Genomic DNA, 17610 nt, shown 5'->3' on the forward strand with positions numbered 1-17610 from the left:
GGCTGCAGTATACCCTGAGCTACTCAAAGAATCTGGGGCTTCAAGTTTATGCTTTGCTGATGTATGGTTACAATATTTTTTTGTGATGCAAAGAAGTCAAATCGTTTTTGCTCATGTCATCAGGGCACAAACAAAGGTGACAATCCGTAGGAGATAATGGGAGGAAAACTGGGGCAGGTAGCTTGAGATAGCACCCCTAGCAACTGAGAAACTTTTTTCTATATACAATTTTTTTTTTTTTTTTAGACAAAAAATTAAATTTTGATAAAGCAAGCTAGTACCTCCCTCCAGCCTCCCCTATGAATTTTAGGTCTCTGAGTCAGCATTCATCTCCTGCCCTTCGGTTAGTCACGTTTATAACAGTGAACTTAAGCTTTGAACAGTCTTCAATTACAAAATGAAGGCCAAACTCATTTATTATCGTGAATTAGGGAACAGAGTTCAAATGCCCACAAAAGTTGAGATAAGGAAGGTTTTCTCTTTAGTGAATAATTTATGGGAGTTATTTTACAAAGAAACAGAAGAAATTGCCTTTTATGAATTAAAGCCCAACAAAGCAACGGCAATTTCAGATTTAGCAGTAATCTGGGAGTATTTTTTAGATTGGTTTTCTAAACTAAATTGTTACTGTTGGGAGTCTGTATGTTTGCATTTTTGGAGTGAAGAATGGTAATTGCTTGCATTTTAACACAGCCCTTGTTACTGTTTCCATATTGAGGCAGGGTCTTTCTCAGGCATCTAGGCTGGTCTGGAATTCACTCTGTAGCCCACTCTGCCTTTGAACTTGTAACTTGCTTGCCTTAGTCTCTTAATTGCTGGGATTACACACTCAACATCAACACAATTTTTAAAAGGCTGTGCTACTAATATATCGTCAGAATCTGGTTCTTTGTTACCATGGTGAATAGCCACTACTTCATTCACTGTTACACATGAATCACCTTCCCCCGCACCATGGGATTTATATAATGTCCAAACATAGTAGGTACCCAGCAAATGCTCCTTGACTATTTTCCATGAGGCAGCTTTTTCTTCTTCTTTTTTTCATAAATGCATCGGGAAAATACTGGTGGGGAAAAAAGGCTAATAATGATCTTTCGGGTGCAATGAGTTGTCAGAGTGTCTTCTAAAGGTTAACGATGTTTTCTCTGCTCTGTTTGTCAAGGCCACCTGGACGTTGTCGCACTACTTATTAACCATGGCGCAGAAGTTACCTGCAAGGATAAGAAGGGTTACACCCCCCTGCATGCTGCAGCCTCCAACGGGCAGATCAGTGTTGTCAAGCATCTCCTGAACCTGGGGGTAGAGGTAAGCCTTCATGGCTGCATCGCTGCACGGTTCAAGTCTTTCCATGCGGGCCGTCTTCTGCTCTTTAATGAAATCCTGTTTGCATTTATATTCAAACTTATTTCCTTGGATCATGTGCTTCTTAGTTTATGTGGCCTGATAACTTGTGATGGGGCAAATAGCAGAAACCACAAACAGACTATAGACAAGAGAAATGTATAAGCACACATACACTGGCTTCATGCACCTCCTCCCAGCTAATATTTATAGTCTCTCTCTATATATTCAGTGTAATATGTAATGATCAAGACCTTCAGAAGCAGGCCTTGGAAGTTGTGGCTCACAGCAGGAAAGAATGAATGGGTGGCTGGGATTGAATGAGCTAGAACAGTCGGCCAGTCTCATTCCCCTTCAGCTAGGAGCAGTACTGCTCAGAGGAACAGAGAACCAAGTGCTATGTGAGACCAAGATGGTAACAGCCAGATCCTTGAGCAGGTCTGAGGAAAGCACTAGGGAGCTACAGACTAACGTATCTCAGTTCTGCGGGTACATCAGCCTGGTGAGCTGTCAGGCTCCAGGCTTGAGGGCACAGGGTCCACAAGCCAGTGTCTTGCTAACCCAGTCCTCCCTCTCCTTGGCTCTCCTTGAGCATGGTACCTGAGCCCATGAATTGGGTTTTCGCCTGTTCTTTTCTGGCAGTTTGAAGTATCTTCGCCTTCCATCTTGTTTATTTTCTCTAGCTGGCTAAACCTCCTCCCCAAGCTGAAACCTTGAATACCTTGTGGGTCATTTGGTTTTGCCTGTCTTTCCCCAGGGGTTTGTGGGGATGGGGAGGGCAGGCACTCTCAGGATAACCCGATGGGGAGCAAGTGAACTCTGAATAATTACGCTGATGGGTGGATATTTCCTTTCTCTCGTCAGAGCCATTAAGCCTTTTGTGGCAAATGGAGTAAACTGGCTCCAGTGGCTTTAATTGCTCTGTGTTGGATGCTTTGCAGATTGATGAAATCAATGTCTACGGAAACACAGCGCTCCACATTGCCTGCTACAACGGGCAGGATGCTGTCGTTAATGAGCTCATCGACTACGGTGCTAATGTGAACCAGCCCAACAACAGCGGCTTCACCCCCCTGCACTTTGCAGCAGCGTCCACACATGGCGCTCTGTGTCTGGAGTTGTTAGTAAACAATGGGGCCGATGTGAACATCCAGGTATGACACTCAGCCTCTCTGCCTTAAACACCTTTGCACTGAGCCTTTGAGCTAAACCACGTGTGCAGTCCGTGATGCTGCATTTCCGTGAACTGGAAGCACTTTGGCTCACACAGCCTAATCCTGGGTTGAGATGCCATGGAAAATGGTGCCTCTTCAGGTATGATGGTACCGGCAAGCAGGCACCAAGGCTCCATCATATCTCCTTTGTGAATCAGTGAATGCTCCACTTAAGGAGCTAGCTCAGCCCATATTTTAACTTAGATATCCATGGTTGGCAGAGAGGGGAGAGCTGATGATGATGCAGAGGAATGACTAATGATTATTTCCAATCCCAGCATGCTCTTCAAATGCTTTCCTCCAAGAGGATGCAAACAGTGGTTCCAGGGAAGGAACACTGACCCGATAGTGGAGAGCACTCCTTCAACCATGGTTGACCAAGGACTGCCCTGCTCTTAAAAAAAGACAGTGGGGGAGAACTTGAAGATGAGATGTGACCTCTGGCTGTCCATAGTCACAATACAGGAGATAAAACACACTCAGACACTTGAGGCAGGAGAGAGCATGATGAGTGCCAAGAGAGAAAGAGTAATAAAACTTTGCAAAGGAGATGACGCACAGGTTAGCTTGTTTCTTGTCTGGGGATAAAAATTTGAACTTGTCTTTGAGCTGAGAATTTGAGAGGAGCCACAGAACTAATCTGAGAGAGGGCATTCCCAGAAGAAAATGGTATGAACAGGGAGGGAGGAGCCACGGAGAAGAAAAGCTGTGTGTGGACTGGTAACTTACCACCGTGACGGCTGATGAAGGCAGCCTGTGTATCTGTGCAGCCAGTGTTCCCCATCTGGCTGGTACTGGAACAGATCTACCTTGTAGCAGAATACCCTGAGCAGTGTCCCCCACCGGCCTCAGCCTCAGCTCCCACCGGCCTCAGCCTCAGCACCCTCCCCCAAACCTCAGCTCCTCTCCTGCTTGCATTCAGGACTCTTAGAGCAAAGTCACCTACCTGCAGAGCGTGAAGGGCCAGAAAATATGTAAGTGCACAAATGCTTCAAACTTATAGATGGTAAAACAAAATAAAACTGGAAAAATAGAAGCTCCTAACAAACAAAGTGGAGAGGAATGGAAATTTGCATGCAGTATACGTGCCAATCAAAAGTTAATATTTGCTTAATATATAGAGTTCATGAGAAGAAGACTTCTGGTAGTCCGCTTGAAATTTTAAGCAAATGAGTAGAGCCCAAGTGAAAGTTTGTAATACCCAACAAGCTCATGAAAAAAATATTCCTATCATTAGTGTTTAGAAAAATGTTGGCTAATGCTTTAAGGTTGATAAACATAAAGAATGTTAATGCCTAGGCCTAGTATTATCATAGTACAGTGTGTATATATATATATACACATACATACATTTGCATATTTTTGTTGTTTTATTTTTTGAGACACAATCTCACTTTGTAGCCTAGATTGGCATGCATGCTTCTCTTCTTCTGCTGGTCTGAGTTTGGGTGACAGGCGGACACCACCATCCCCAGCTTCCCTGTGTGTGTCTGCGTGTGTACAGAAAAGGCATAAAATCGTCGGAGTAGCATCGATACACTAGCGTCAGTTACCACCTGCAGAGAACAAATTTTGACTTGGGATTTTAGTTTCCATTTTCTATTTTTGAAAGTCCTCTGATTCTCCTCAGTGGCCATGTTGTTTTTAAACCCAAAAGAAAGCATTTTTCATTCTGAGAAAAGAATAAATCAATAAACATAGCCGTGGCAGACCTGCAACTGGGCTGGCTTCACGGTAGCTGAAAGTCAGTGAAACTGGTGGAGGTGATGAGTCATGAAGATGAGGAATGGGAGGGGCCGCTGACGGGGGAAGCTGTGTAGAGAGAGAATCTACAAAGGTTGGCAGCACACGGGAGAGGAGCTGGAGGTGAGGAATGGAACCTGGGAACCGGGCGTGGCACTAAAGAGCCGTCACGTGTTTCGTTCTGAGGTAGGCTGTCCTAACTTCAGATAGGCCAGTCAGTCCTAGCACTGGCTTCGGAGAGCTAACCATCAGCGACCTGTCTGCGCCTCAGTTATTCTACTTGTAAAATTAGGGAAATGATGGCATCTTCACCGTGGATGCATTGTGAAGATTAAACATAGTTGCCATTCCAAATTATTTCAAATTGACCGTAAGGGAAGCACTTGATACTGTCCACGTACCTCGAGAGGATGCCAGGAGCAAGAGTAAGCACAGGAGAAAAACTGATTCGTATGTATTTTGTGTAGGTGCGGTGTGTATGCTACTGCACCCACGGCTGTGGAGGTCAGAGGACAACTTGCCAGCAGTTAGCTCTCCTCCAGCCCCCCGCTTAGTTAATCCGGCTCGCTGATGCTCTCCACCCCCTGAAAATGCATCCTGGTGCTCTGTGTCTGATGCCCAGAGCTAGAAAGCCTCTTTCTGGCACGCCTGCCCGCTGCTTCCAACTGGCTGCACAGTGCTCTGTTCAAATTAGATAATGGACTTAACCTGTAGAGGTTGCGTCGTCAGCCTTATTTATCTCCTCTCCCTTAAAGTGGACCCGAGGGGTTGGAGAAACGGCTCGGCAGTTTAACAGCTGCTGCTGCTCTTGCAAAGGATTGGGTTGAGTTCCTGGTACCTACAGAGGGTTTAAAAACTGTGACTCCAGTTTCAGAGAATCCAACGCCATCTTCTGGTATCTGCAGGCACCTGTACACACGAATATAGTACACGTATATACACTTAGTCACACATACATATACACGTACATTTACATGTACGTATACATCATGTACACACACACACACACACACACTTACATAAGTAAATTTTCTGAAAATGGGCCAGGTTAAATGCATATTTACTTACCCTTGGTGCTTAGTTTTCCTTATAGAATGTTAACCTTAAATAGAATGAAGGAAATGGCATCTTAAAACTCTTGATGGGTTATCTGAATCTTCTTTCTGTGAAGTTTTGAATTCATATCGAGCCTTTCTTGGCCTCCCCTCATCTCCCGTGTCTATCGGCTGTGAGTAATTACCTTCAGCCCCCCCTTCAAGGTTCAACGTTCATTCTAAATGCACCCCACCTCCCACATTTTCATATAGCCATCCAGTTTGAGTCAGAAGGAAGATTTCTAGGGTTGTACCACATTGCTCTAAGATTCTGAAAATGTTTGTGGGTATTGGACAGTTTGTACCTTTTTTTAAAAAGATTTTCCAAGTTTGACAGAAACAGCATATTGAAATCTAGCCAGTATCTACCCAGTGGTCACTTAGATTTCTTTTTCACTTGTAAAACACTAAAAATAGTGTCTTCATAAACAGTAACAAGACTGATAGAAAAGGGAGAGGATGTGTATCATGTGCATTTTATAGTCTCCTGTTTTATTAGGTTCATCTCATTTTACTTAGCTTCTACTTTTCACTGTTTAACTTTGATAAAGTAATAAAGACATGTTATTTTTATATAAAAATCTATTGAAGATTGACTTGTAATGTGCAAATAAGAATATGTCATTTTCTTCTCTATTACAGATTATAAGTTCTGTAGTATCTCAATGATACACACACACACACACACACACACACACACACATACATATATGTTTTTTTAACAAACACTCAAAGACTTCAAGAAGGTACTACATACAAAGCCACAGTGGACAGGGAAGAAAAACAGTCTCAGAGATTGCTGCAGCCACATTATCTAATTCCTGACATCTAACATTTAGTCTGGCCATGGTTTCCATTCTCTGTCCATGGACCTTTGGAGCATTTATACCTAGGAGATGATTGAAGCTGAAGCCTGCCACAGATCTGACGTGAGTGGGCCAGTTGCCTTGTCTGTCTGTTTCAGGGATAACTTACAGAATGGTGTTCACAAACTGGAACAGGCAGGAGGAAGCAGCAGAAGAAACATAATTGGGAATTTTGGAGAGGAAGTAAAGGAAGGAAGTAAAGAAAAAGTGAAGATTTGCGTCCGCACATAGCATCTTTGGCATTTGAACTATTAAGAACGAAACAAACTGAACTTCCATTGACTTAGGGAGCTTTGTTGGGTACCTGAGTTTACATAAATGACACCCATATCTCAACTTAGTGTGATCTCATAGCAGTGTTATCGCCTTGTGATAGGGCGCTGACTCCTGTGACGCTAGGATGCAGCAGGCCACAGAACGTGCCCTGTCTCCAAGGAGTATCAATGCTGTTTAGGGAGGAAGCTGCGGGATGTGTGGGAGGATGATCAGAGAAGGCATTTTGAATGGAAGGAAGGATGGATGGATACCTGAGGAACGTGATGGTCAAGATGATTCACATATTCTACTTAATTCAGGGGCAATGCTGTCCTCTACCCTACAAAAAAGTACTAGTATTTACCACAAAGTAATCTTAAATCTTGCTAGCATTCCCTTATGACTCAGGGCTTGGCCACACATAACAAAAGGGCTTCTTGTTTAATTAAGTGAATTCTCAAAATAAAAAATTTAAAGTCTTAAATCTGATGGGAAAACTATACCCAGGATATTGGAGGGAGACTAGGAATTAAGAAAAGAATTATTTTCCATAAAAGCAAAGCCTTGAGCAAATAGAAGGATTGGACACAATCTCCCCGAGTATATAGGCAGTATTGCCCTTGTCCAAGTTCCAGGGACAGTAACAACAACCAGGTCCCAGTGCGAAGATTTTATTTTTAGGCAGAAAATGAAGTGCAGCACAGTTTAGAGCCTCAGCTTTAATATTGAGCTCTAAAATTTAAAGGCCAAAGAAAGAAGATTGGCCTTTGAGTGTCTTTGGTTGTCAGGTGGTTTTTTTTTTTTTTTTTGTTTGTTTGTTTGTTTGTTTTTTTTTAAACAGTGAGCACTCTGTCCGTTCATACCATGTAAGCAAAGTGTCCCCCAAATGGTAGCCATGAAACTCAGGACAACTGGCTATTGCCTAGTCTAATCAGTAGACCAGAGTCTGCAAGGATAGATCTGAAATGAGCGCTATCCATACGAAACAGCTCATCTTTCGTGTTCTATCACCTGTGGTCATCTCTGCTTATTTGTTCCTTTACCAGAGACCCAAACACTCTCACGGGGCAGAGCATGGTGGTTACTCTCTTCTACACTGGACTGGGTTTTGCAGTCTATGCACTAGTAACTGCTTGCCTCTGCTTTGGCTCTCAGCTACTAAGTGAGTAATCCTTGGTAGAGCCTTCAGGTTCTTCTCCAGGCATGGGAAGGTGCTTGCTTCAATATTTATCAAGATAGTTCCTAAACACCAAAGTATTTGTAGCTTTATACACATTAAATTAAATCATAATTACTTATGGTTTTATAGTAAATCTAAGAGCAAATACTGGAGCTAAATTTAAAGAAACAGCACCACCTACGGACAAGTTAGAGTCAGCTCTGACGCTCCCACCTTTACTTTCCGAGAGTCTTGGGCGGCTATCGCTCTTACCTGAAGGGTTTGTACTTTTTTTTATTTCATATTCCAGGGCAGTTCCCACCTATTTGAGTTACTGGAACTATCTCCATTTCAGACCAGGCTCTGGAGTTACATGGCTTTTAGAAATGTCCATGAATGTGTCAAGGTCAGCGGTGAAGGCAAGCCTCATTCTCCCAGTGGATTTTCCTTTAAAAGGTGTTGTTGAGCTTACGTCTGTCCTTTCTCAGAATGTTCTGGTTCAGGCTATACTCACATTACATGGATCCTATTACCTTCCCTCCCATCTGCTGAAGAAAATTTTCACCATAGTGTCTTTTCTTCAGTTAAGATGCAGTTACCACTGTGGTTAACTCTTCAGTTGGCATAGACTTTGTGTAAGTACTTTCCTCTTTTCAAAGGAGTATGGATAGGGTATAATAGAGCTCTTTCTTATATTAAAAAACAAAAACAAACAAACAAACAAAAAACCCCACAGTCTAAAGCTTGCCCTTAACCTTGAGTGTGCCATGCAAGCTTGGGGTGGTGATGCTCATGTCCTGAGCGCATTCAGTAGCTGTGAACTAGCACACAGAATTGGTATCACCCATAAGCATCCATGGGTAGGAGTGGATCTCCTTGAAGAGGTGCTTGATGATTATCTGCTTTTAATTAGGGATTTTAAAAACAAAGCCATTTTAAAGCACAGATGTTTAGATTTTTATCACAAGATTGAATATTCATATGTGACACTTCATTTTTTTTAACCTTGGACTTGAAAACAATATTTCTATAGATATTTAGGAAAATAACAGTGATATAAGTTTTAAAGAACACCGAAGGGCCAGCAAACTGGCTCAGCAGGTAAAGGCTCCTGCCACCAAGCCTGCTGACACAACTTAGAACTTTGGGTACCACATGATAGAAGATGAGAACTGGCTCCCTCAAGTTACCCTCTGACCTCCATACGTGCGTGGTGGCAAATGCCTCCACACACAAGCACATTAAGTAAGTGAATTAAAGTGCAATAAAATTAAAATGCAGTACTTGCACGAAGACAGGGACACTCCTCACTGTAAGTCCAAACCTGTCGTAAGCCTAAAATGCCTGTAACAAGTTCCCTTCCCACGAGGAGCGTCCCTCGGCAGCAGTCCTCTCCAGTGTCTGCTGCTCGCCTGCCAGCCCTCCGCACCTCCAGGGCTTCACACTGCACGTCGTAGGGCCAAGCTCCCAGGCGTGGTTTCAACTGAATGCGAACAGGTCCATGTGATCCCAAGGTCAGGAATGCCGAGTGGAGCTGCGGTGAGTTGAGGGAATTCTGCACCCCTTCAGTTTCTCCGAGCTGCATTTTCATTTCTCAGTCAGCTGCGGGGGAGTCTGGTCTTTGGTCTGCTGACAGTCAGGAGATAAGTTCTGTACATTTCCTATGTTTTGCCTTAGTCTGTTTTAGGAAGTTTCATGACTTTTTTTTGGTCATGAGTAAGGCGCGTGTAAATTCCGCACACATTTATTATCTGCCAAAGTAAAATGCAGGCGATGGTGCAGCGTTTCCCCTTGGTTTTGAGAGTTGAATCAGCTTAGTCAGCTGCAGGTCAGCCAGGCCCATGCAAATTCGCTCCCCTCTCTAGCGGCTGAGAACACCCAAGGAGATGTCCTTTGTTGGCTGATGACAGGGAGGAGAAATCATGTTGGGTGATCACTTCTCTAAGACTTCATAAGATGGGATGTCTATACTTTTTTTAGGCTGGTGAGATGGCTCAGCAGGAAGAGACACTTGATGTGCAAGCCTATGGCCTGAGGTTGATCTCCGGAACCCACCTGTAGCTAGAAGAAGAGATTGTACCCTGCAAAGCTATCCTCTGGTTTCCACATGTACACCATCCCTGTCCCCTTTCCACCATTGTCCACACACACACACACACACACACACACACACACACACACACACACGAACACGCACGTACACACACACACACACCACACACACACACCACACACACACACGTAATAGTAGTAACAATAAGCAAAAGTTAAAAAATTTAAAGATGTGATGTGATAAGTGGCTGGAGAGGCCTTACATATGTTGCATCTTCTTATGTAATATTTTTATTCTTTGAGAATTTCATACATGTATCCAGTGAATGTTGATCAAATTTAACTGCTCTCTCCCTCGATCAGATATGCATGGATGTGGGGCTATTCACTGGAGCAAGGTCAGCTCACCAGAGACCACACCCCTCAATTAAACTGACTTTCCTTCCGCTGGCAGCCATCAGTGGTCAATAGCTCCACAGCCCCTCCCCCATCCCTGAGCTAACTGGGTTGCTTTTGTGGAGGGAACAGGGGCTGCTGGGAGTTCCTGAGAGCCCAGTCCTGTCATGCCTGGAATACGTTTGTCCTGGTCCTCCTCAGCCTCTGCCCCTTAGATTCGTTATCTCTTTATTTCAAAATTGACTCTTTGTAGTTGTTGACTGCACTTGTAAAACAAAAGTTGAAACCGGTGTTTCCAGGGCATAGAGAGTGGCTTTCACAGTGAGTCTCAGGCCAATGATACCGGCTCACAACTTGTTTCTCCTTTCTCATTTTGTAGAGTAAAGATGGCAAAAGTCCCCTGCACATGACGGCTGTCCACGGACGGTTCACGCGCTCACAAACCCTCATCCAGAATGGTAAGGGGTATGCTTCCGTGGTCTTAAAACCTTGAGCGGTTTTCTCAGATTGCACCGGCTTTAATGGGCTATATGAAAATCGGTGCTGTGTTTGGGATTTAGGAGGCATGGGTTTACACAAGGCTTTGCAGTCTTGCTGAATGCTCACCGTCTCCCCCATTAGCGGGGAGAATGGAAAACCATGTTGTAGTCAGTTCCCGGACGGGAAAAATGTGTGCTTGGCCACTGGAAAGATGGATAGGCTTCACTTTTAACGAAGCTAAGCCTCTGTGGCTTGCATTTTCTGACAGCTGATCTGAGTTGTTTATAGATTGTTGAAGCCAGTAAAGGTCCCAAGTTTAAGCTCATTAAACCACTCGGACAAAGGAAGAAAGAGGTGAAGTGACTCAGGGTTTAAGCAGGTAAGTTTGTGGTGAAACCACAGGCTTGACAGAGAGCTGGGAAAGCCATGTAGCACAGTAATTTTCCAGGCTCCCAACAAAAGTGTACTTGAATGTCACTGGGCCATCCCCGAGGCCAGAGTCCCTGACGTCCCATTGCATGTCACAGGTCATTACCCTTAGGGCCACGGAGGGCCTCTGTGAGCAGATTAACTTTGACAACACAACTTATATGATCTGAGCAATTGCCTTAGAGACAATTTAAAAACAAGGACAACAAAACACGGGTTTGCATTGGACAAGTAAGCTGACATTCCTGGTCAATTTGGTAATGCCTAAATTATGTTTTGTAGACTCAAACCATCATCCAGTTCTCAAAATTCTAGTGTGAATGGCTTTTCTTGGATTCTCTATTTTATAGCTGCAAGAGTCTGGGGCAGCATGGAAACTTAGTGGTACTGAGTTATAACTTAGGCCCTCAAGTCATAAAACCAAAACCAACCAACCAAACCAAACACGGGTCACTGATGATGCTTAGGAAGTGACATATCCACAGCAGTGCAGGGGACATTCACAGGCTTGTCAGTGAAGCTGTGTGAGGAAAGACACCCAAGCAAGCTTTCGGAGAGTCAAGAAGGAGACGTGGGAATTCCCTGCACAATGCCCGTCACTCCTAACAGAAAATAAAGGCCTCTCCACTTTCTTATCCTATTATGTTTCTCCCCAGCTTTTCAGGAAGTATCTATCCCCCTCAAAACAAAGCAGGCTTAAATTTAAATATTCACATTATATATAAATATATATTTTACAACATATTTTTGTATGTTATGTGTGATATACATATGAGAACATATGTGTCTGAGTGCCTGAGCAAGCTCGTGCTGAGGCTAGAGCAGGATGTTTGGTGTGGTCTTCCTGTCTCTGTCTCATTGTCTTGAGAAGGGCTCTCTCACTGAGCATCTGGGGGTTGCAGCCAAGCTGGTCAGTGAGCTCTTGGGTCTGCTCTCTCTCTTTCTCTCTAGCTCTATTCTCCTCTCCCTCTCTCCCTCCCAGTGCTGGGGTTATGAACATAATCAGCCACACTCAGTTCTTTATGTGGCTGCTGGGTATTGGAACTTAAGTCCTTGTGGTTGCAGGGCAAGGGCTCTTAATCACTGGGCCATCTCCCCAGCCCCTTGAACTTCTTTTACTATGAGTTTTATCAGTGGACTTTAGCTATATGAAACAAAAACGTATTTCTTATTAAAGCAATCTCCAGTAGCATAAACAAGGTGGAGAGAAGAATTAAAAGAATTAAGAAGAATTACAGAAATTATGTGTATGTATGTATGTGCACTCTGTGTATTCCTGATTCTCGCAAAGACCAGAAGAGGGTGTCAATCAGGATTGACTCCCTGGAATTGGAATGACAGGTCCTTGTGCACACACAATAGACTCTAGGAAACAAAGTCTGTCTTCTGCTAAATGTTCTTAACTACTGGGCCAGCTCTTCAGCCCTGAGAACATGTTTCAAACCTATGAGCTGCCTTTTTACTAGTCTCTCCTTCTGCGAGAGCACACCTGTATCTCCTCCAGTGTAGCGTTTGGCCCAGCCGCCCTCTTCCAGCATGCTTACAGCACTCCTGGGGCCTGTTGGCTGCCTTGACTTCTCCATTGGTCACACTTTGAGTCTCCTGCACTTTGAGGTTAGGGCAGGGGCTGAGAGTCTTAGCTTCTGTGTGTAAGAGCCCTTGTCTTAAAGCTTATCCCACCTGTGCCTAGCTGGCATCTGGCCGATAGGTGGTCTAGGATCCTCAGGCCTGAACTGATGATACGATACGCAGCAGCTGTAATACAGAGGCCAGCTAAATGTTCATGCTGTGCCAGGCGCTTAGCCATACATCGCATAATTCCCTCTCACTGTTCCGGGAGGAAGGAGCACTGTTACCAACCTCACCTCAATTAAGGCTGGGCAGCTATCACCGGTGGTGTTGGGTTTTCTGAGCAGCATGTGGGGGAGTAGGAATTGGGACACAGTCTAGCATTGGAGAGCAGCCTGTTGGACACCATACGTGCAGATATGTCTCCCTGAAGAACTGGTACTTAACGGTGTTCTTTCAAACTTGAGTCCAGTTCAGAATTGCCTATGCTTGAGATAGAGTTGTCCCTACAGATGGACAACTCAGTGCTTTTTCCTCTCTGCTTTTATTACGTCCATGAGAACTGTCAACTCCTCCATTTGACCTTCCTGGTATTTGAAAAATGTTCTTAGGGAGCAGAGGAAGGTCTTTTCTTTCTTCCTGTTTATTTTCTTCCTTCTGGAAAAAAAATACTGCTCCTGCTGAGCCCCTGCCTCCCTAGAGGCTCACACCCAGGCCTGGTGTCGGTTTCCAGAGCTTGTCACTGCTCACATAAACTTCTCTGTGTTAGGAGGCACTATTGCAAGGGGACACAGTTGGCCATGCCACTGGGGAATGCCCTGTGTATTTCTTCTTGTTAGGCAGCTTCGATGTTCTGCTCCTGGAGAGCATTCCTCCAAGTCTGCTCTCCAGTCAGGATTATTAAATCCATGAGAAAACCTCCTTCCTCCAGCATCATTCAGCTTTGGGAAGGCAAGCCCTGAAACAAACAAGTACAAAACCCACAACTTTTCCTTTTCCAGTTAGAAAACAAAGTGTATGTACATGGTCCCAAATCGCACTGTTTGCTGTTGTAAGCCACCGTGTCACAGCAGGAGAGGGTGGGAACTACAAGATGGCACCGTGTGGAATCAGGCGTTTGGTGCAGCTATTGGCACAAGGCATCAGCCTCACATGCTGTCCAGCAAGTTACAAAGTTCAAAAATGCCATTGCCTTAGATTCTGCCAGTACTAGCCCTCTTTATTTTTAAAACTTCTCAAAGTACTAGCTTATGATGACTCAGCATGAGATTTTTTTACTCTTTGGCTCTTAGTCCTTCTGAAGCAATATAACATGACCATTCTTGTTTGTGAATGAAGAGCTAGTTTCGGATGAATGCCAATAATCCCTTTGAACACGCCATACATGCCTTTAATGTGGTAAAAGCTTATTTTACTCACTGATTATTAATGATCAGTTTGACCTATTTAACATGCAACCTTCACATGAATGGTGAAGATATTTAATGTAGACTCAGAGCAAAGCTTAAAGAGTTACAAGTGGAAATGGAAATGAAAATGTCTGTGGAGCGCTGATAAAATAAAAACTCACTCACCCAGAGGATTTACTTTAATGGAAACATATTTTCAGATAGAAATGCAAGTCTCTCTTATTTTTTCTATCGTATGATCCACTAAAACATATTTTAAATGACAGCAAATGCACATATATCCATATGTGTATATATATGTGTGTGTGCGTGTGTGTATATGTAAATATATATATATATATATATATATATATATATGGCGATTTTTCTTACATGGCTTTAAGTTGACTTATAAAATGACAGTGTCAATGAGAAACCTTTCAGATTCAGACTAAAGTGGTGTTCTTATCCTTGTTGATATTTTCATCCTCCTCTTTCTCTGTCCAATTTGAGGGTGGTAAACCTAGGCCCTACATGTCATCAGAAACCTTTGGTGGCTCTCAGCACAGAAGGATGTGTGGCTATGTAATGGTATTTGGAACAAAGGCTCCTCTAAAGTCTAGGATCTCCCTCCTCTTTTCCCTAGACCAGCTCCATGGCTGAACTTTTCAGGCAGACCACAACTCAGGTCCTTTGACAGATGCATACACCCTGGACTGTGCTGGACTAACCATGGAGGCCAAATGGCTGCCAAAAATACTCTCAGGTCATAAAAGTGAATTGATCTAAATAGAAGCCTCTAAAATCAGGTCACAGTGAGATATCTCTAGTCTCTACATGATCACAATATTTATCATTTTTATTATTACAAAATAATTGAACATTCACTGCAAACCAAAATGAAATCACTGAATGATCTCCCTAGTCAGAATTGCTATTGGCAATTTGGTATAAGTTTTGGAATATATAATTTTCTCTCTCTGTATAGGTATATATAGAAAGATAACATAGTTACTATTTTACAGGAATGACCATAGTGTGTTTAAATAACTCATTCTAAAAATGGTAATGAATTCCACAGAGAGACACAGATGTGAGTAAAGAGCAGGGCTTGGATTCAGGTTGCCATTGATACTTCTCTGCTGTGGTCAGAGGAAAGAGGAGTTACCCTTCGTAAACAGCGTTGTCAGCTGTGCACGCACAGACTTCTCAGCAACAGGGTAATTCTCCAGGTGAAGATCTAGACACACACGTCTCTGAGACAGCGGGAGCACCTCAGCGCTGTCAGTGATGGGCACAGTTTTTGAAGCTTTCGCCTCCTTCACAAAGGCCGCACATTTTAGAATTTTATTTTATTGCAAAGATTGTTATCAACTGCCATATTGTAACAATGTACTTGTCCAATAAAAAAATATCACCTCCTGAAAAATCAACAACCCTGGTGATGTGTTGACTGAGATGAGCAAAAGTGGGATTTGTTGGCTCCTTGGACTGAAGAGATGTGCAGATATGAGGGAGGCATGCTGATATTTTTATCACAAGTGGGTCCAGGCCTGGAAGTTCATGCTCTTTCACAGATCCAGGAAGGCCCTGCAGTAATGCTTGAGGACCCTTCACAGGGAGGTCAGCTGACACAGCCTTTCCCCGAAGCTGTGCTTCTGCTGCTGCTCAGAGCCTGTATTTGCCTTTTCTTTTTCCGACTTATTCATTTAATAACCCGATTGTAGCCCCCTCCCTCATCTCCTCCCAGTCCCACCCTCCCTTCCTAATCCCCCCTATTCTCTTCCCCTAGTCCACTGAAAGGGGGAGTCCTCCTCCCCTGCCATCTGACCCTAGCCTAGCAAGTCTCATCAGGACTGCCTGGATCCTCTTTTGAACCAGCAGTTCTGCATCTAACAGCACCGCTGGAGGAAGTGAGCTGCAGTGTGACATGTTTTCAGAAAGATGTTTATTCTTCTGTTCATCTTTTTAATTAATTTGTGTCTTTATTAATTACAGTTTATTCATTTTGTATCCCAGCTGTAGCCCCTTCCCTTGTCTCCTCCCAATCCCATCCTTCCTCCCTCTTCTCCTCCCATGCACCATCCCCAGTCCACTGATGGGGGAGGTCCTCCTCCCCTTCCATCTGACTCTAGCCTATCAGGTCTCATCAGGACTGGCTGCATTGTCTTCCTCTGTACCCTGGCAAGGCTGCTCCCCTATCAAGGGGAGGTGATCAAAGAGCCAGCCACTGAGTTCATGTCATAGACAGTCTCTGTTCCCCTTACTAGGGAACCCATTTGGAGACTGAGCTGCCATGGGCTTCATCTATTCAGGGATTCTAGGTTATCTTCATGCATGGTCCTTGGTTGGAGTATCAGTCTCAGAAAAGAGCCCTGTGCCCAGATATTTTGGCTCTGTTGGTCATCTTGTGGAGCTCCTGTCTCCTCCAGATTTTCCTATCTCCCCCTTCTTTCATAAGATTCCCTGCACTCTGCCCTAAGTTTGGCTATGAGTCTCAGCATCTGCTTTAATACCCTGCTGGGTAGAGTCTTTCAGAGACCCTCTGTGGTAGGCTTCTTTCCTGTTCCCTGTTTTCTCCCTCTTCCTCTTCTGTTCATCTTAATAGCCAAAATCTGGAAAGAGCCTGTAATGTCTAGTGACTGGGGACTTGTTAAGTAAATGCTCCAAATTACAGATATTATATAGCCATTTATAGTTATATTTTGAAAAAATACACATGGAAGTATTTATAATGTAGCATTAAGGGAGAATACAAGATACAGATATTTCTATACTATATGAACTCACCTGTTAAATCCTGCATATAATCTCCACACATGCACACACATACAAATGCACAGATGCACACAAATACACACAGATATGTTCAGATCCACTCACATGAACATACAAATGCACACACAAAAATTGAAAAAAATGTTTCAGAACAATGTCTTCTTTTCTTGTTTTTGTGTTTTATTTGGTCATATTCATTAATAAAACATTGTTTAGAACAAGCATATCATAGCTTGATCAAAGCCATTCATTCATATTTTTGCATTTCTTATTTTGACAAATACAGGTGTGCATGCAGTTTAGGTATGTGTACTAGATATTATAGTATTAGTATATTTTATGACAATATGAATATATTACTATATTAATATAACTAATAATGTAAATCAGGTCAAAGGTGATGGGACATTGTTGACTGGTGACTTTTGGCTTCCTTTTTTCAGTACAGGGGACTGATGTTGACTATTTGGCAAAACATTCATTGAGATCTACCCTATACCTGTTATCTATGAACATGGTCTGATAGCTCAAAAATGATGCAGAGATTTATTTCCAAATAGGATAACCAAAAGCTAACACCTCAGAATGACCCATCTGTGCTCTAACACTCTGGGTACTTAAATTTTTAAGTGTTGCTAATGAGTATATTTGTTTATGCAAACACAAGCACCCACTGTGATTCATCCTCCCATGCTATCTTTCCTACTTGGCTTCACCCTTTCATTTTCTGCATCTTTCTTTTGTCCTTTAATTTTTTTCCTTCCTTCCTTCCTTCCTTCCTTCCTTCCTTCCTTCCTTCTTTCTTTCTTTCTTTCTTTCTTTCTTTCTTTCTTTCTTTCTTTC

The 17610-nt window shown here is 43.2% G+C and overlaps 1 protein-coding gene across 2 annotated transcripts in view; it reads left to right on the plus strand.

Moving 5' to 3' along the window:
• The window catches only part of Ankrd44 (ankyrin repeat domain 44), a 267140-nt gene that overhangs the window by 154976 nt on the left and 94554 nt on the right, over positions 1–17610 (plus strand). For both annotated transcript variants that reach the window (XM_055616616.1, XM_055616615.1), the window contains exons 7-9: positions 1166–1308; positions 2286–2498; positions 10503–10581. In XM_055616616.1, coding sequence (XP_055472591.1) covers positions 1166–1308; positions 2286–2498; positions 10503–10581 — 435 coding nt within the window. The remainder of the gene's footprint in view (positions 1–1165; positions 1309–2285; positions 2499–10502; positions 10582–17610) is intronic.

This window comes from Psammomys obesus, unplaced genomic scaffold (assembly GCF_907164565.1).
Source record: "Psammomys obesus unplaced genomic scaffold, mPsaObe1.curated_primary_1811, whole genome shotgun sequence".
In the NCBI taxonomy this organism is placed as follows: domain Eukaryota; kingdom Metazoa; phylum Chordata; class Mammalia; order Rodentia; family Muridae; genus Psammomys; species Psammomys obesus.